A 19890-nucleotide genomic window follows, 5' to 3' on the forward strand; every position below is an offset into this window, starting at 1 on the left:
ACTTACAATCATGAGACAAGGTTCTATATGGGTACAATAACAAAGCCCCTCTTTTACAAAAATAGACAATAGTACAGCTTACGTCAATCCAAACCACAAAATGTTCCCTGACCTTTAACATTGCTCTAAAAACATTGTCTTCGGTCGGTGCTTCCCTCTTCGCTGTCGCTCGTCTGGTGCACTTCCTCTAAGTACGTCGGCACACTTCTGCATTTCTGTGTGTATGTGTCTGCAGTGTATGCTACGTGCGTGTCATGACCTCTCACTATTTGTCTGTCTGTGCGTGCAGAGTTTGCATCTGCTTTTCTGATCCTTAGTTGACCTCAACTTAAGCAACCAACCAGGCTAAGGCCATCCTGTGTGTAATGATCTTGACTTATATGTGAAATATATAAACAACTGTTTCAATCTACCACAACTGCTTAAGGCTTAATCCGCAATAAATGCATACTAAACACCCTTGCACTTAAACTTCTGGCTTCAGTTTCACTTCTGCAAAACATGCTCTGCAGACGCGTTTTGTTTCCTGTCTCTGCCCTCTACACAGAGATCATAAAAGCATTAATAACATTCAAATTATAGATTCAACAGAACCATTTAAAATGGTTCTTCTTTGGACCTGTAATAAAGGCTATAACCATATATCTGAACATCTGAATGCATCTAAATGCAACCTCACTATTAATACTGAAATGTTAATGATGATTATAAAAATAGCAGCAACTAATAGCAGGACAATATTTCTATTCCTGACACAGGGTAATGTCGCTGAGATGCACGTGGAGACTGATGAATGTGTTTGTTGCCCACAGCTGTTTGTAGGAGTTTTTCCATTGATTTGTGCAGCTTCAGCGGTTCTTCAAAAGTAGAAAATGGTAAATCATAGTGTGTAAATTTTTCACACTTCAGCTAAGTGAGCACTCAGCAATAGTTTTAAGGTTAGATAACTCACGTAGAGTCTGGGCCCCATAACGGCTGTTAGAAAAAGACAATCTGTTTACTAACTTTTTAACATTTTTCCTTTATCTGTTTAAACTGCTATGTAGGCATGAATGTTTCCAGAACTATATCTAGCATGGGACCTTTTGTGATACTAGATTTGGACAAATTAATTTTTCTCAAAAAACTTGGGAAAAAAAAGCTATCTATGCATCCAACTGCATGGTGGTGGTGGGGTCAGGGGGCCCACATGCCATAGAAAGCCCCGGGGCCTTCAGTAATGCCGATGCCTTCCCTGCCCATAAGGAATGCCTACTGCCGAGCCCACTCACAAACTATGTTTCTATCTGCTTAACATTCAGTCGTCGCTGGAGCTGGCAGAAACACTGAGCGCCGTAATGTTTGAAAGGCGTCGACAAATCTATTGTTAAGCTGCAGGGTCGAACACATGAGTCATGGAGTCGACATGTATGCAACAGTACATCAAATAATGTAACTGTTATGAATCTTATTTATGAGGTCAAGAGAAGTTTTTTTTTTTCCATGTAAGAATCAAATAAAGATTTGTCTGATATGTTGATACTTCAGTCTTTTTATGTTTTTGGTTTTTAAAAGAGAGATTTAGCTTCGGCGCCATTGTTGTGGAACGTTACACCATTTGGCCATACATTCATGTCAAGCGTGACGCAGCAGCAACACCTGATCCCGCATCTAAAAGGCTTGTGCAGACAAGCCTTGTGTAAACCAAGCAGGGTCTCTTGAACCTGGAGGAGGGCTGGAGAAACCACTAATCCCACTGGGGCAGTTAAAACAACAGGTGCTTTGGGGGGGAGGAACCTCAGCTGTCGAGCGCAGGGGGTGACTGACTTGGGGTGTGCCTTGGAGCAGCTGCAGGTAGAAGCACTGCGTCTTGACCTGGGAGGGCTTGGGCGAAGGAGTGACCCGATGGTTGATCGCGTGAACTTCTACAAGAAAAGTCCTGCCATGTTCTTCTCTGACAGTCCGCCGAAACCAAACAAGCCCCCAGACCTCATTAGACAGAGGACCTGTGGCTGTGCATGAGCTGTGGAGCAGCTGTGCTTGTCAGCGTGTGGACAGATGGGATGCCATATTTTAATGGAGAGCTTCGTCTCTTTCTATCCAGGCTTTATTAGGTCCCTAGTGACAACAGAGACTGTATTCAAGCAAGACCATACATGCTGTTCCACATAAATCTTTGTTCATGCGTAGGCCGCTTTTCATTTAAACTTACTTTATCCCCTGACTTAGATCTGTTCGCCTTTCATTTAAACATGACCCGCAGCGACAGCACACCGCTTCTCTCTCCCAGCTAGAAAATTGATCTGGCTGATGTATCGCTGTAGCACAGGATGCGTGCGGCACAATAACGCCTTCGGTGACAGTTTCAACAACAGCTGGCGCACTTGAAAAGTTGGCACGCCGCTCAAATGCGATTGTTAATTTAATAAACACACACGTTTATGGCTTGATAAGCTTCTATTCCTGCTGGATTTAATGACAGAATGTGTTTTAACTCTTATCTCGCGTTCAATAAAGTGCAAGACGAAGAAAAATTGGGACGCTGATTGAATCCAAAGGTCACTTTTATTTAATTCAGTGTGAATAAATTCAATACTGTCACTTTTGACAGCTCTTGAAAACGCATTTACGGGGATATAAGACAGAGAACAGACAGAGAACACGCTACGCTACACAACACCTGTCCAATGACGTCAGAAACTACACAATGGATGACTCTGTTTCGGGTAAACAACAAGGTCATAAAGGACTCTTTAACCACTCATTCATACAAACCTAAATAGCAGTCAGTTTACTTTTCTGTGCGCTTGCGGGAAGTGAACAATAATACTTAAAAAATACTGTGACATAACACCTTACACGTCAGCTTTAGCAGCACTATATTTCAGTGAACGGCTCTCACATACACTCACACACACACACACTCAAGCCGCGCTTTCACATCTTTCCCTTCAAAGAAAAGTCAACACGCTGCACGTTTCCGACATCCGACTTCTCGCCGCCTCAGAACTAAAAACTACAGTGACTTCACGATACATTTGATTAAGAGCGGCCTCGGCAGCGTCTGCTTCCCAGGAATTCAAAATACGAGGAGTGTGCCGACAGATGTGCAACGCAACGGACAAATAGCTCTGTTTTAAGCTAATGCAGGCGTTAGCTAAATCCTGCTATAATCTCCTAATTATCTCGAGGGTACTTCTTTAATTCTGTGCTCTGAACTGAATCTGGGGTCACCCCTATTAGGGCAGCTCAGACTGTTAACAAAGTAATAATAATAATAGTACAGGAATACAATTAGCGCTGTCAGCGTTAATCTCGTTAAAAGGACGTTAACGCCATTAACGCGGCAAATCACCGTTAGCGAGTTAACATGGATCGCCCCGTGCTTGGGGCTGGACGGCGCTAATGCGATAACGAGCTAACCGCGCTAATGCGTTGACGCCGTGCAGCCCCAAGCACGGGGCGATCCGCGTTAACTCGCTAACGGAGATTTGCCGCGTCAATGGCGTTAACGTCATTTTAACGGGATTAACGCTGACAGCACTAAATACAATCCAAAGTGTCCAGTGAATACTTCAAATCCAGAGTGGTGGAATGTTTCTAATACTATTTACAGCCTCGTTGAGATTCACATTACAACTAAGTAAAACCTTCAGCACAACACGTGCTTGTAACAGGCCTTCACACATCACAGTGGCGTAAGCTTCTTCATGATCACACTGTTTTCGTTTCAGTGTGCGGGTGCTTTCACAGACGAGCACCTCGTCGCGGCACGCTGCTGCTGCGAGTTTGCAGAAAAGGTGCGCGGAGGTGAAGTGAATGCTGTTGTGAGCAGAGAATAAGGAGTGGGGAGAGTGTGTTTGGAGGTGGGGGCGGTCTATGACAGCACGGTGAGCGTGACGGTTCCTTTGGTCCTCTTCAGGATGCTGACGGCCTCTTCGTGGGAAACCCCCTCCAGAGTCTGCCCGTTGACGGCCATGATCTGGTCTCCTCGCTTCAGGCGCCCGTCCTCTGCTGCTGCACCCTAAACACACGCGTGCACACCATCAATAACAGAGGTTGTCGACTCTGCAAAGATAAACAGTGGCACAGATAAGCGCCTCTCACCTTTCCAAAGACAGTTTTCACATATATGGGCAGGTCTCCGTGGGGGCTGCCGTACCCTCCGACTATACTGAAACCCAGCCCGTCTGGTCCTCTATCAAGAGTGATGGTCTTATACTGAGGAGGGCTGAGGGAAAAGGTAGAAGGCATTTAAAGGAAAAACAAAGCAACAACCTGTAGTTCTCCTCCTCTGACTGCCCCTGCGTCTAAGAACATCATACCCAAGGTCGTCCTGGAAGATGCAGGTGGGCGTGAGAGCCCCACCGACCTGCTCCTGAGGGGGGCCCGTCACGGTGGTGTCGCCACCTGCAACCACCTGGAGGTGCGTTAACACAAAGACACAGAACACAGCTCTGTTATAGTAATACTGGAGTCGATTTACTGCCCAGATAAAGACTGATAGCATGATGGTAGTGCTGGATGAGGGCGCTTTATGGTGCTTCAAAGCCTGTGACCGCCACCCTTTGTCTCGTCTGTGCTCAGCTGAACACTTTGAACAGAGATAAAGGAAGAATAGACACAAGCCGAGCTGCAGCTTATCTGCCGATTTATCTGGTAGAAACACGGGAGGTGAGAGAAGAAGTTTATAGGAGACCTGCAGCTGTATCGTTCCCGTCGCGTTCTTGAGCAGGGCGACGGCCTGAGAGTGGCTCATGCCTTCAGCAGAGGTTCCGCATATGCTGACGATTCGGTCCCCGATCTGAAAAAGTGAGAGTTTAGAACATTTTTTGAGGGGAAACAGTGCAGATGTGCAGTGGAGCAGAAACTTTTCACACTTTCCAAAGAACAGTTTGGATGTTTCGAGCAGCCTGCTGCATGTCAGCGTCATAGAAGCGGTGCCCGCCGTCTGAAACTCGCGTCTGTCACTGCAGATTTCTGTGCTTTCATTATTAGACCGCACAAAAAACGCACATTCACTGTTCCGCTGAGTAATTTCATTACGTCGCGCTCGCTTTTCTCTTTCAGGCTGAAATGATAAAAAACGGCATGAATATACCATTCAGGATTCACCCTATTCATTTCAATGAGTCCTTCTGTGGGCTTAATGGTCTTAATACAGGAGTGGGAGATTTATTATCCACGTTAGCAAATGGCTATTGTCCTCCTCCAGCCTCAGTCTAACACAGTTTCAATTGTCAGTTTTTCTGTGAAGGTCACTGCTAAAGGCTAAGGGCTCGCGGCCTCTGGGAGCCGCTGAGAATACATACACTGAGCGAGTGGGAGTAAATAAATGAGATTCGCATTAAATCCCACACAAGAATTGGAGATATGCATATTTTCTGATGAGAGCCAAAGATTTGAGAGGGAGGTGGCCGAGAAAAGGTCTCATACCTTGAGATTCTGGGTCTGAGCAGCCAGTCCGACGGGATTCATCATGGCGATGAAGATGGGGATGTCGCCCAGAGGGCTGCCCACTCCGCCCGCTATGCTGACGCCCAGAGAATCAGCGGGGCCTTTAGTGAACTCCACTGTTCTGACTTCCTGATGCTCCGGGTCTGAAACAAACGCGTCGCTCTGATGACTCGTCCCGCCTTTTCTTTTCCCGTAATTTGACTAACATTCGCAGTGGATTTCGATCTGCTTGTTATTTCACGCTTACAGTCTTGCCGTACTTACATTCTTGGCTTGTACTAAGCTTGTCAGGGTCACCAGGAAGGGTGCCAGGATCTGAACATGGCTGAGAGACCACCTTGGCGCTTCCTGTCTCACTCATCTGAAACAAAAGCATTCAGAGCGTTTTCTTTTCAGGCATTAGATAAGAGGAATTTCTATTCAGCTCCAAAGCGCTCATTTTCTGCCTTTTATTTTTTTTACTAGTGTAATTTTGCATGATTGGGTGAAAAATAAGCTACGTCTATTTTAACCACTATCTCATCAGGTAAATGAGCGCTACATTACCTGGCTGCTTTGAGACAGCCTTCTTTCCGAGTGGAAGGGGCCCGCCTTAAACCTCCCCACTTCCATTTTGATAGATCCCACGCAGCACTGCAACACAACACACGGGCATTATTTTACTGTTAATCGTCTTTAATTGTCCTGCACACTTCGACGATTGCGCCTGCGGGGCAGGACTACCTTCAGCAGCGCAGCCACGGCCTCCTGAGTGGCTGACCGGACGTCCTCACCGTTGACCGACAGTATCTGGTCGCCCTGCATCAGTTGACCATCAGCGTCCACCAAACCTCCTTTCACGATGTCGGACACAAACACCCCCGTGTCGTTCCTGCTCGGAGACACGGGAAGACTGAGACGCGGCAGTAGCCACGACACGTCTGTGACTGCGTGCAGCACTCTGCTGAGGATCGCTAAGTTTCCTTTTCTCAAATTGCTGACCTTAATCCTACAATTTTCCAGAGCTCTGTTTTTTAACTTGTTATTGCTGGTACAGTATTGATCTGGCAATTTCAGGTTTTTCCAAAGGAACTGCGTGAGTGTGGCTCGTATAACAGAATATTAACCAGCGATCACTTTGACAGTATTGTGCTGTTGGAGGCTTCGGTTCATGGTCAACAGAGTCAAATTCTGTGCTCGCTGTGAGTGAGAATATAACGTGCAGGAAGAAAAGATGACTTATCTTAAGCCTCTGCCTTTTCTTCTTTGTTCAGAAGCACATCTGAGCCGTGGACTTTGCATATCTGAGGTGCCAATCTCCACGTGGATAAGAACTAGCACAAGCAGTAGCTGTGAAGCAAGGCAACTCGATCCCACTCAGTCCTCAGTGCCAGAGATACTTGGCTGTCACAACTGCTCACCACTAACTGCTAGCTTGCATATTTTCCTTTTTCGTAGGTCGTCTGGGCTCCTGTCTTTTCCATCCTTTTGAGCATTTTAGCCTTTTTCTTGCCACGTGTGTAGCAAAACCACTGTGACAGAGGCTGAAATGTTACAACTGTCCAAACGGTTTAACCTTTGACACCAGCTTGGGATATTTAACCCTGACCCCTGTCTTCTGACAAACTTCGACCACGGGACCGAATCTGTCAGCATAAAACATTTACAGGCACGCAGAAATCCAGAGGGCTTATAGACGCTCCACAACTTATCCCAGTAATAACTTTGTAAATCTTTCTTTGCTGATCGAGTGCTAGCAACAATAGCGGGATTTTCACGCTGACGCAACAAGTGCTTTCAGCTGCGTCTCTGGTAACACAGCGAGGCGAGAGCCGCCGCTGGTACCGAGGAGAATGACTGAAATACAAACCTGTTCTGCTGACTCATATGAAAATTGAAATTAACGTGTTAGAAATGCAGTCACGCAGAACAAACCTTCATTTAGCCACGATCTGTTCAAGCTAGACATAAAAAAATAATGATCTCTTTTTGATTTCCTGCTGAAAGACATAATGATTTCACGTCTTTGTAGCAGACATGTCGTGTGGGAAAGAAGGGATTTTACTTAATCTGCATGCTTACACCAAACACAATGACTTTTGTTGGTAAGTAAAACTGGTTCAACTGATGGTTGCATGGACAGAAACATGATAGAAGTAAAAGCAATGACCTCACTCTCCCAACTATGGAGTATAAAAACAGATAAAATACAAAAGGTTACCTCTGATCCCGCGATCTGCATTAAAAAAATTCAAAACAACATAATTATAAAGGCTGATAATTACATTTTAAAAATCTAGAATGTTTTGAATTCCTTGTTCGCTTCTATGTATTTTTAAACACGCTAACACCTACTGTGACCCAGAAAGCACCTAGTGGAGTCACTGCTCTGCTATTGTTATATGTAAAGGCTCGTCGCCTGACACTCTAAGCAGCAGCGCTAACATCTAACATCATTCCCACCTCCTCCCAACAATGCTCAGTCCCAGGCCCTGGCCAGGATTCTTGTGCAGCTCCACGGTGAAGGAGTCCCACAGGTCTTCCTCCTTGTACTGGGCCTCGTCCCTGTAGACCGTCAGCCGGACCCTCTGCGGCGTCTGCCGCAGCACGTTGATGGCTTCGTCGTGACTGGCCGCTCGCAGGTCGATGCCGTTCACCTGTGACGAGAGAATGCGTGCGTAGGTTTTGATCCAGCTACTCGCTCGGCCATATTTGGTTAAAGTAGCAGAGGCCTTATCTTCTGTTCCAGCGTATAAGTTAACTGCAGCAGAGGATTATATATACAAAGTTCTAACAGCCTCATTTAATGCTCAAAGTTTCCTTTAAACTGCTTCTGCTTTAGATATGAGGAAACTAGGTCATTCCTTTGAAATCACAGGCTGATGCTTGACTTAAAGTACAGCAGGGAAACCTTCCCACAAACCCCTGTGAGATGCTCCAGTGGTCAGTCTAAGAGCGATGCCCAGCTTTTTCTTCTTTTCTTTTTTCAAACCACATTTAAAGGAGGGAAAATGCCATATTATCTTTCACCGTGCACATGCACTGGATTTTATTTTTTCCCCATAGTATCTAATGGCATGACTGCAGAGTGGGAAACTGCTCTTTTCACTTTCCCTCGCTGACCTTATTTTCTAAACACAGCAGCCTGGCTCAGGGACAGGAGTGAATAGTGGAGAGCTATTAAGTCATAAGGGCGTGTGTTTCAATTCAGATCTAGTGATTGAGCTACAATAACTCAACTCCCGGGCTCCACCCCTGCCCTCTCTCCGTGACAGAGCGCGGGGTCAGACGGAGGGCAAACCCAAGTAAGAGCTCGGGTGCTTAACTTGTCAAGGCGCATAATGCACACGGGATTTGTACAGGTTTTCTTTCACTTTTCACTCATAATCGCCTCAGTCTGCGCTATATTATCTTGCTAAAAGCAAAAAGCGGTTTGGTTTTAAGTGCTGTTAGAGGTTCTTATTGCTGTTAATATACATCTATGCTGTTGCTCAACATATATCATATTGTCAGACTTTAAAATCCAAGCGTTCGTGCTGAGACTCTTCGCGCATGTCTCATCGAAATATGGTTGGCCTCGTTTAATCTGGCTCCTGGGTTACGCTCATTCTGCTGCAGCTCACCTCTAAGATTTGGTCTCCTGCCCATAACCTCCCATCTTTGGAGGCCGCCCCTTCTTCATAAACTTCGTGGATAATGATGGACCCCTGGAGATAAAGAGAGAGAGTGGAAAAAATGAGTTAATTAGGACAAAACAAAACAAAACCAAAAAAAGATGGAAGGAAAACATTTAGCATTTATTTGGAGGATATTAAATGGATACAAGACAGACTGGGCCGGGAGGGGAAAGTGTATTTGTTGACTTTTTAAAGTATGTGTACACAGCAAATTTTTTTTGTGTGTGTTTGTTGGCAAACAGACATAAATTTGGATTACTGCTTCTGTGAATGTGTGTGTTCCTGTGCTCCTGAGGTTGCATTCCAGGGGCAGGACGTTGTCCGCCACGGCTGAGGGCAGACAAAGAGCTGCTCCCCCAAGCCTGACTGAGCAGACAGAATAGATGGGACGAGGGGAGGATGGCAGGGGCAACGAGGAGAAGAGGAGGAGGAGACGAAGGCCGTGACGACATCATTTCCTACATTCCTGAGCCTCCGTGGTTATTTAGAACCTGAGTTATGCTACCACCAAAGAATCCAAGTGGGTGGCATTGTGGCTGGGAACGCACAGCTCAGTTACGCAACTTCAAGAAACCTGCAGATTTACTGTTTGTTATTATTCAAATCAATAAAAGTTTATTTATATAAAGCGCCAAATCACAACAGAAGTTGCCTCAAGGCGCTTTATAGCGGATACAATAATACAGAGAAAACCTCAACAATATGAGGACCCTCCTGTGAGCACGCACTGGGCGACAGTGGGAAGGAAAAACTCCCTTTTCACAGGAAAAAAACATCCGACAGACCCAGGAAGACAGGACGAAAACAAACTGTGGAAAAGAGCCACGTTTTATTATTATTATTGACTAAATCTAAGCACATCAGGGAGACCAGCTCGTGTTTTTCCCCTCATTAGCTGACTGCTACTGCTATTAGTCTGGTTTCCTACCAGCAGAGTGTCACAGCCTCCCACGATGCTGAGGCCCAGGCCTGTGCGGCCCTTGGAGATGTCGATGGTTGTTTCACAGCCGGGGATGATGGGGCAGGTCGTCGGGTCAGAGGCCAGAGCGGAAGGGGTGGATGAGCGACTAAGACCTAAAACGGAGAAGCATGTCTGTTCTTTTCACCTGACAAAACTGACAATACAGCAAATTAAAACCAAGTAAAACGAACTCACTGGTGGCTGCTTCTGCCTCTGGCTGACTTGGGGTAGACGGGGAGATGCTAGGCATGCTGGGTACGCTAGCGAGGACTCCATCTGGAAAGCTTGTGTCCTGGCAGATCGACTGGACACAGGAGAAAGCAGAGGGGATCTCCTTTGTAGCAAAGGTTAGCTTCACTGGACCTTTGGCTTTTCTCAGCAGTGACGAAACCTAAACAAAAGGAATACCAGTCACACCTTTCACCTTGTGGCTACTAATAAACAGCACAGACATGAAAGTTTATTTCCAGAGTAACCTCGTTACCTTTTCAACAGTGTATCCGAGCACAGACTCGCCATTCACAGCTAAGAGTTTGTCCCCAGGTTTCATGCACCCCTCCTGCTCACAGCACATAAACAGCTTTGATTAGCGAAGGCAGCTAAACGTCCACGGTACAGAAGGTCTCATTAGGCATGACATACTTTGCCGGTGTGTCCCTGCACTTCAGATATACTCTCAATTTCAACCCCAGCCTCTGTGTCGCCCTCAACAAAAGTGATGCCGAGTCCTCCGTCCTCCTGATGAAGAGAAACGCTCATTAGTGATAAAAAATTGCACCACCGCACACACAATACCCACGCTGATAAACCCTTTTCTTTAACATGTGCTGAGTAATGAAGCCGTACTGTACCAGTTAAAGAAATCAAGTATGAGTGACAACAGTCGCCTCCAGAGAGATGAATCAGCCCCAGCTTCAGCTCACATCCTTCACACTTCTGATCTTTTGCTCCCAGAGAGGCATTTCAGGGCATGTGTCTTCATATTAATGAGCTGCCTATGTGCTACACTGTTGCCACCTCTACCGTATGAATGATTCAACAATTGTAGGGGTTGCATAGTTTTTCCTCTCTCCTGTCTCTTTTGCATTTTGTTTTAGCGCTCTTCAAAGGCCAACTTCACCTGAATCTGCCTGAAAAGCATGTTCCCACTTGACCCGTGTTGTAACTGTTCTTGTAGAAAGTTTCCTTTATTTGTTGAGGTTGTGAGATGTCTAATGTTAAGATCTCCGCTTCCGCTCCAGTGTTGTGCAACTGAATGCAATTTTATCGCTGCTGCTCAAAGGATCAGACAATGACCTTAGGAAAACTTTGTCTGCTTTCTGCGAGCTTGAACGTGGACCCCACAAGGAGTCAGGATCCATTCCTTTTTATTTATTATTTCAGTGAACTGAGCCTTTAACTCCCATTGGAACGTCTGTTTTGTTTACTTCACCTTCTCATTCCCCCAAATTTTCTGTCTCTTCTCAGCGTTTTGGCATCCTGTCAAACTTGAGTGCTCCGGTGTGCTCCCGATCTGTCTGTCTCTGACGTACTCTGCTGGCTTATTTTGTGTGTGTGTGTGTGTGTGTGTGTGAGAGAGAGTATACACCTCCCTCATTACCGCACTGTTTCCGAGACTTTCTCCCTGTTACTGCCTGTAACTCTGTGTGTTTTGTAATGTCCGCGGGCCATCTTGCGCCTCTCACCTTCAGATTTACGATGTGATGAACGCAGTTCGAAGTATCGGCGTCGCCATTAGCAGCAGCTTCTTCTGGCTGTGAAGGAGCAGGAGTAGTGAGTACACCATGAAGTACATAAATCAGTCTTTTAGCTGGTGGGAGTACAGTGCGTCTACACTACTGCTTGTGGTCTGTTTTACTGGGAGTCACACACATGCACAGGACCACACAAAGAAACTTCACATACATGTGTGCTGAGCATGAGACAGACTAAAAGCCAAATTACACGCCCAGATGTAAAAGTAATGGTTCTGTTTACACGTTTAAAATCTCATTAGGAAGCACCAACGTGGCTGTGTAATAGCTGTAGGATTCGTGTCTGTTCCAGGGCTTCTGCATGTGTGCATCGTGTTTTCTATGCGTGCCCATAAGCAGAGTTGTACCTCAGCGTGGGGCTCCACTGCGTCTCCCTCGTGCTCCCTCACTGGTCCCACCGCCATCTGGTCGAGCGCTTCGGTGTTCCTGTTTCACACAGTCATAACTCACGTAAATCGTTGCTTCTCAGCTTTGTGACAGCAGAGCTGTGATTTACGCCAGCTGATCACAGCGTATCTTTCAGGGGGTCAGGAAAAGGATGTGAGTCAAGTGGGAGGCTAAGTACTGTGATCCGGAACAGGGCCAAAGGTAGGTCAAAGGTCAAATACGTCAAACTCTGTAGGGATATGTGAGCTAATGTATCCGTATTACATATTAACTACATATGCTTGACCCTCAAAGCTGACCGACTCAACAACTCCTGCATCAACACCTTTTACATTTGAAACTATCGGGACTACTTTCAACTTCTGCAACTTTCACAAGTCCTGCGGTGCTTTTTCAAATTTGTAATTCTGCTCTTTGGTGTCATACGATGAATTTGAGACATAACACCAACAAAAATGGAGAATGTAACATCGCATTCGGAGGGGGATGATAAAGTGATCATAATACATATAAAAATCTAAATAATTTTCAAATAGACATTTGTTAATAAGCGCTGCATTTGCAACGTTTTGTGCAGTTTCATCCAGATTGGTCGACCCGTTAAGGAGGAGATGGGGTAAATGGAGACATATAGAATCTTTTTTATGTTTCCCAAAATGTGAAAACTTCTAGATTAACATGCAAAAAGCAGATTTTATTTAGTAAATATTCACACAGCCTAACAACATCAGTTCAACTATCTCAACTCTGTAGCTGCTCTCTTATTCACAAGCAGGGGTCAGTACAGCACGTAGATCTACAGTAGGGCTGCCACGATTAGTCGACTAGTCACGATTACGTCGACTATCAAAATCGTCGACGACTGATTTAATAGTCGACGCGTCGTTTGTAGCTTTGTAGGATCCCAAAAGACGCAGGAATAAGTAGTAGGATTTAAGAGTGTAATAACGGACTGAAACAGAAGATGGCAGCACTGCATGTACAAGGATGCCAGCTGCTGTTAAACCCCGAAGAAGAAGAAGCTGTGTCCCAGAATTCATAGCGCAGCCCAGCTCAGTTTCCAACAATGGCGGCAGCTAGTTAGTTTTAATGTTACTTTTATTATTCTTTCTGGGTCACAAAATAAACGTTTAACATATTTTCAGGCGAGAATGTAACTGTGTAAACCTCAAATATCTGCTCAGTTTATCAAGACACCACATATTTTCAAAAGCGCTCCGAGGTTTTCGGAGACATCTGTTACCCACCAGCTCGATAGCTAGCCGGGGGCAAGGCTCACTAGAGCCCGTGAGAACACCGGACTCCCGGCAAGTCTTTCGCTACTCAGCTTAAACATGATATATAAGTCACTTAGATAACTTAAAAATGTTATTTTTTTGGCTTTTTTCAGTATTTTATTTGTTCATGAGTAAATCGGTTTGGCTGAGATTAAAGTTATAGTTTTTACACAGCTGAATAAACCTCAAGCAGACACCTGATTATCAGAAGTGTGAGATGCTGGAGAATATACTCCGGTGTCCTGTTATATTTTAGATAGCAAGGAGCAGACGGCTGCGTTTATTAAACTCCACCGAAACAATCTGCAAATTTCATTTAAATTTAATAAACTATCATCTTGTCTTTACTTTTAGTTAGCACATACCTTAAACACTTAAAGTTGTAAGCTAATGATAGTTATATAAGAGCAGATGCATGCTGGTGCAATAAGCTGTACGTTTTACGTTCAGTGGATGTATGACCTGATTAGTCGACTAATCGCAAAAATAATCGGTGACTAGTCGACTATCAAAATAATCGTTTGTGGCAGCCCTAATCTACAGACTTGATTTCGTTACAGTAGATGCCTTTCTAGGCCCCAAAGGGATTTGTATCGCATCCTGGCAGCTTTTGCTTGCTAGGTGCAGACATCAACCCCTATACTATGGAGGGATACACCCTCCGCAACATTTCTGATAAGAACTGCACTACATTTGCATTTCTCCCTTTAGCCATAATTCTAGCTTTGTACTATATTTACAGTCACTGTGTAATTTAATTTGCTTATTTTATATTTTTAACTAACTGTTTAAAACACATTTCCTCGCAAATACATTTTTCCATCATGTCTGAATGTAGATATCTAAATTAACAATATAAACTACTATTTTAATTTTGTTTGATAACTTTCATTGTTTTTTTTGTTTTTATTAATAATTCTAGCTAAGTATAGCTCATATTTTTAGCTAGCTAGCTTGGACTGTCTATGCCCATATTACTAGCTAACAGTGTGACGTATTAGCCATGCTTTAAGCAAGCTATTTTGCACAATTTACACTTTTTGACTATTAAATATTAAATTAAAATATAGTTTATCAATTTACTTTGGATGTCTGTTATTTCTATTTGTCAGTCACTAACGTTCAACTTTTCCTCTTTATCTCTTTAGGTAACTAAATGAAATAAATATCTAAATAAATATCATCTGTATGCTGTAGAAATGTTGTATATTTTAGTGAGTGTACCACTAAATCTGAAAACCTTCACAATCATCAGCCAAGCGCCAGCTGGTGCGATGATTCTAAAATAAGATTAATATAATTTTTAGTAATATTTATTGATTAAAAAATATTTGAAGATAAACTATACTTTATGAATGCATGTATAAGTTTGGTATGTGCATGTGAGAGACTGTGTTATTAAGCATTACAGAACAGAGGCCATTATATTCAACCTGTGCCGCATCCTTCTGTTGAATGACAATAGCTCCATCTATTGGCTCTTCACTAACATTACAATAACCTTTCTGAGACTCAATAACAGCATGCATGTTTTCACAGAAGCTTTAATAGTGATGAAAATAACTGTTGATACCTGACAAAGATGATTTTGACTTTGGATGGAGCGCTCTTGATGATGGAGGATGCGTTCTGATGACTGTGGCCGTACAGAACTTGTCCGTTGATCTGTAACACAACATAAAGTTTATTGCTCAGAAAAGCATTTACAGAATTTGAGACATTTTTTTTAAAAAAAGCAAATGAACAGTGAAACTAATTTTATACACATCTCACCTCCAGCAGCTCATCCCCAACAACCATACGTCCGTCCCTGCCGGCCGCCCCGCTGGGGTCTATTCCCACCACGAACACGCTCATGCGTGAGCGGTCCCTGTTCCCTGCCAGGCTGAGGCCCAGGCCTGTTTTGCCTTTCTCCAGCTCAATCATGTGGAGGACACCTGGGAGGCTGCCATAACGCTGGATTATGTTCTCTGAAAGAGGCAGGCGAAGTCGCGGCAGACAGATGTAAGCTGACAATACGAGTAAAATAGTGCCAGACTGTTCTCGAGCCCTATCGCTCCATGTAACGTTTCTCGAAAGAGGAGCAGATATTTGAAATGTGCAAAATGCAGAGGAACCAAAAGTAAAAGGTAGAAGTTTGTCAGCAGAATTTTCTATTTCAGCTTCACCCTCTCCCATTTTTCTCTCAATCTTGGCTCTTTTGTTCTCGTTCCAGTCTCTTTTCTTTGTCTCTCCACCTCTCCTGTCTCTGGTGTGTTAGATAGCCACTGTTCAGACCAGTGGGCTCCTGTTGTTCTGGGCTCCCTGCCACTGTTGAACCATCAGTCCTGTACTAATCTCCACAACTCACCTCCCTGGGCTCAACCTCATCAATCTTATTCCCGCAGGATGGCCTCTGTCTATCTCGCTCTCTCACACACACACACACACACACACACACACACAAACGCACACAAGGGCACATATACACATATACTCCACAATCCCAGGTGTTTGGAGGCTGTTCTTTATGCTGATTGCTCGCTATCTTTCTCTCTGGAGCAGCGAGTTCATCCTACAGTTGACATCAGAGTGTCTGCAGGATGATAATGGCCTAATTGGGACACTGAGTCCTTCAGGTTTTTGCTGAGGCACAACCAGCTCAAGCATGTGAGTCAGTGCACGTTTATGCCATGCAGGAGAATTTATGGGCAGACATGTAACTTGGAGGACCTCTTGTGGCCATTTGCTGTTACTACACAGTGTAGTATGTAAGCATATATTTTCTCTTCCTCCCACTTTAACTGGGTTAAAATATTCCTGCTATATGTGATGCAGGATTACATTTACATCAAACATTTACAACCTTGTGACATTTAAACACCCAATTGCAAAAAACACAATAAAAACCACTTTTATTTAAGACAAACTAAACTCACTCCAATTATATCCGTACTCGTCCTCCGGCTCCTCGCCCTCCTCCTTTTTCTCCTGAGCGGTCTCAGCAGGACTGCCAGGAATCTCTGTCAGCGTGTCTGTATCAGTCTCTCCCACATGAGGCACCACTGGCAGGGGGAGGACAGCGCTGGTGGGAGATGCCTTTGCCGCTTCACGCTTCGCCAGCTGTCGCGCCACAGATGGAGGCAGAAAACAGTTGATGAGTGAAAGGTAAAGAAGATAAAGAAGGTTTCATCTCTCCATTAATGTTTAAATCAATTGGCTGTCAGGTTCACAGCGAGAGGAAGGCGCACGAGAGACGCCGATGCAATCAACAAGAAGCCATATGCTTGGTTTCCTTTTACATGTGTGTTAGATGGAAGTTACTGATGCTACGAGCTCTGATCACAACTGGGATAGCAACACTACTCCAGCTCGCACCAAAATGTGTATTTTTGCTACTTTTTCTTTTTCATTTAATGAACAGCAGAGATCAAAATTAGAGAACACCTTACATTCCTAAATTTCCTGTATTTAAGTCACTGCTTCTTCTAATAAATGTAACAAAATCCATGAACAAGAGAGATGGAGTTAAACTGTAATTTACAGGGAAATTTTAGGACTGTTACTGACTGTAGCAGGACAAACACAAACAGTGGTTACAGCTTTCAAAATTCAGAATCCATACAGGATTTTTACCTCAGCACCAATATTCAGCGATCTAAAACTCACATACATCGTCCGATTTTTTTTCTTCAGACACACAAAATATAAACAAATTTCCCAAACATTATTTACATTTAGTTATTAGTGAGTCCTGGCTGTGAGATTATGACAGGGCACTTTGAAAAGAATCGTTTTATTGTTAACAGTTTCATGTTGCCAACACAGAGGCTGCAGAGTGCCCTCTGGTGGACAAACTATATAACATCACCACTCTTGTTCACCCGTCTCTTGTTTCGTTTTTACATTTTCTTTTATCAGCTGTTATAAATGCCGATACCAAAATACTGGCAAATAGCTAATATTGGCTAATACGCTGGGCCAGTATACCAGCAGGTCTCTTGTAGGGGCCCTTTTCTCTAAACGACTGTAACACAACTAACTAACACAACACAACGATTGTTATCAGTTTCCACACTGCTCTGGTTTGATCTTGGTCTCGTCCACAGTTTAGCCACTGCTGTGACTTTCATAGCCACAGCTAGGTTCAGGATCAGGATTCTGGGCTAGCCATCATGCATTATTTTAATGCTCTCACATTCAACAAGTGCTTCTGTTTCACAGGGTGACAAGAGGCACCGCCCTCCATACAAAGTCTTGGCTGACTCTGTTGGCGTAGAAGCTTCTCATAGACATTACTGTTGACACTAAAGTGTAAAACAAACCCAACTTCTGCTCCAAACCATGAAGCCCCGTCCTCCAAACTGACTCCCCCCTGCTCCCGTTTGACCCCGAACATAAAACCTCACGTCGAAACTGAACCTTGCTGTCATCACTACAGTTCTTCTTCACCGTCCATGTGATGTGTCCCTCATTGGCCTCGTGAGTATTTCTCCCGATGATGGGCTTGTTCGCTGCACACTAATTGTTTTTAAGTGGACGACTGGTGTTACAGTAAATTTTGATCTCTACTATATAATTATTAATTCAATGATCATCTCCAAATTTCAAATATTCACCCATCAGTAATTGATAAGCGCACTTACCTGTAAAAACTCTGACCTCTGATCACTTCATTCATTGTTGATCTTAAATATAATGCTCAAAACTCAAAATCATCCATTTAAAACCAGAGTTTTGATTCTGTTACACTTCCGAAAACGGACTAAAAGCAAAAAGGCAAAAACTAAAGTAAAGGAAGAAAGATGTTCCGATTGCACAAAAAGAAACACACACACAGGAAGTCGGACGGTGGAGGTGTTAGGCCACGCATATGCATGTACAGCACGTCAGGACATCTCCAATTCATGGGCTGCCGTGTGACACGCTGACATATTCGTGCAAGCATACACGGAAATGGAAGGTGGAAAGCACAACACAGAGACCCACGAACCTTAAACGGGGTAGGAGTGAAAGGGTTAGTTGGGGAGAGGCGGAGGAAAAGTCTACTGTGACTGTCACCCTCCTACGGAGAAGACAAAAAGGGCAACTTTAGCAGACAGCATCGTTCTGACAGACCAAGTCAAAGGCGTTGCCAGCGACAACATATCTTGAGTTTACGGTGAAAGTTTGTTGTTTTTTTTACTGAATCTATTTTAACGCCGTGAGCGACACCTACTGAAATCTGACAACAAACACAACAACACTGATAGGCGATCTGCGTGCTCGGTAATTAGAAGTACCAACCTTGTCCTTGTTGTCCCTTGTTGCGGCTGCAGCAGCTCTCTCCTCACTCGAGTCTGTTATCGATGACTGTTGCATTTAAGACAGACATGAAGGTAAATCACTCTACTCTGCACCAGATAGCAACAACAAAAAAAGGACTTTGAAATTAATTTACGTCACGTACGGAGAGCAAATTCATAACATCCACTTCAATGTCACCAGATAGTGAAAGATACTGTATCACAGTGCGGTGCGACGCACGGGCAGTAATCCCATAAATATTAATGGGTCCACGCTAAGTCTTAAGTGTTCGGAATGACTAAAGCCGTGCTCGGTATGCTGTGTTATGATAAACCATCTGTTTTGGAAATCCGCATTTCTCAAATAAAGGCAAAACTTTCACTGCTTCTGCTAACTTGAAGCTTGGCAAAGCCAAGAACTGAAAGCACACAAACACTCGGACATGCCAAAACACTGATGTGTCGAGTGAGGAAAGCGTGCCCAGTACCACACGCCCGTCCAAGCTTGACGATTTCTTGAATGATCAAGCTTGAAATGTTTTCTTCTTTGTTTGCCAGAAACTTGCAGTTTATAATTCTTCACACAACAGTATTTGTGTTGACTGCCGACCGTCTAATCAAGTTGTCTTTCTTACATTGGCAATGAGGCACTTGGGACAATGTTGGAGGGATAATTGGAAAAAATTGCCTTTCAAAGCTGACGACAGGAGAAAAATTAAAAAGAAAAGGAGAAGAAGAAGAAAAAAAGCACTTACAGTAAAAGCCTCAACTATCATTTTCACTTTCTGCGGGTGCAACAGATGGGAAAGAAAGCAAAGTTACAGAGACAGAAAATGAATATAAACACGTGTTATCAGAGGCAGATTTAAAAACAGGCATCGTGCACAGGTTGGAAAATAGTCTCCGTGTCGAACAGGTCCGATCTTCACGAGACAAAGTTGCACACAGGTCCAAACGAAAGACACGCCCACACAAACGCGAGGAGACGCAGCAGACGCGGGTTAGGTTTCTAACCTGAGGCGGGGAGGTTTGACTAGTGCAGCGAAGGCTCGACCCGCTGTGGCTATTTAGCTGAAGGAAGGGCAGGGGTGGCTTCTAAAAGCAACACAAGACCGACAAGCTGACAACATGACAAACATTAGAGATGATGTCTGA

The 19890-nt window shown here is 44.2% G+C and overlaps 1 protein-coding gene across 4 annotated transcripts in view; it reads right to left on the reverse strand.

Moving 5' to 3' along the window:
- Positions 1–3478: 3478 nt before the first annotated feature.
- LOC116333163 (multiple PDZ domain protein) overlaps positions 3479–19890 on the reverse strand; it is a 52196-nt gene continuing 35784 nt past the window's right edge. For 2 of the 4 annotated variants that reach the window (XM_039609508.1, XM_031756337.2), the window contains 21 exons: positions 18737–18802; positions 18444–18515; positions 16390–16573; positions 15245–15441; positions 15045–15136; positions 12155–12233; positions 11739–11807; positions 10696–10791; positions 10538–10612; positions 10249–10444; positions 10021–10166; positions 9039–9122; positions 7879–8072; positions 6160–6307; positions 5983–6069; positions 5701–5797; positions 5416–5579; positions 4679–4783; positions 4305–4399; positions 4087–4210; positions 3479–4003 (listed from right to left, as the gene is read on the reverse strand). In XM_039609508.1, the coding sequence (XP_039465442.1) occupies positions 3857–4003; positions 4087–4210; positions 4305–4399; positions 4679–4783; positions 5416–5579; positions 5701–5797; positions 5983–6069; positions 6160–6307; positions 7879–8072; positions 9039–9122; positions 10021–10166; positions 10249–10444; positions 10538–10612; positions 10696–10791; positions 11739–11807; positions 12155–12233; positions 15045–15136; positions 15245–15441; positions 16390–16573; positions 18444–18515; positions 18737–18802 (2517 nt within the window). In that variant the 3' untranslated portion in view covers positions 3479–3856. Of the gene's footprint in view, positions 4004–4086; positions 4211–4304; positions 4400–4678; positions 4784–5415; positions 5580–5700; positions 5798–5982; positions 6070–6159; positions 6329–7636; positions 7652–7878; positions 8073–9038; positions 9123–10020; positions 10167–10248; positions 10445–10537; positions 10613–10695; positions 10792–11738; positions 11808–12154; positions 12234–15044; positions 15137–15244; positions 15442–16389; positions 16574–18443; positions 18516–18736; positions 18803–19890 lie in introns of all 4 variants that reach the window. The other 2 variants (XM_039609506.1, XM_039609507.1) reach the window with 2 other exon arrangements.

The sequence above is a fragment of the Oreochromis aureus genome, linkage group 3 (genome assembly GCF_013358895.1).
Source record: "Oreochromis aureus strain Israel breed Guangdong linkage group 3, ZZ_aureus, whole genome shotgun sequence".
NCBI classification, from domain to species: domain Eukaryota; kingdom Metazoa; phylum Chordata; class Actinopteri; order Cichliformes; family Cichlidae; genus Oreochromis; species Oreochromis aureus.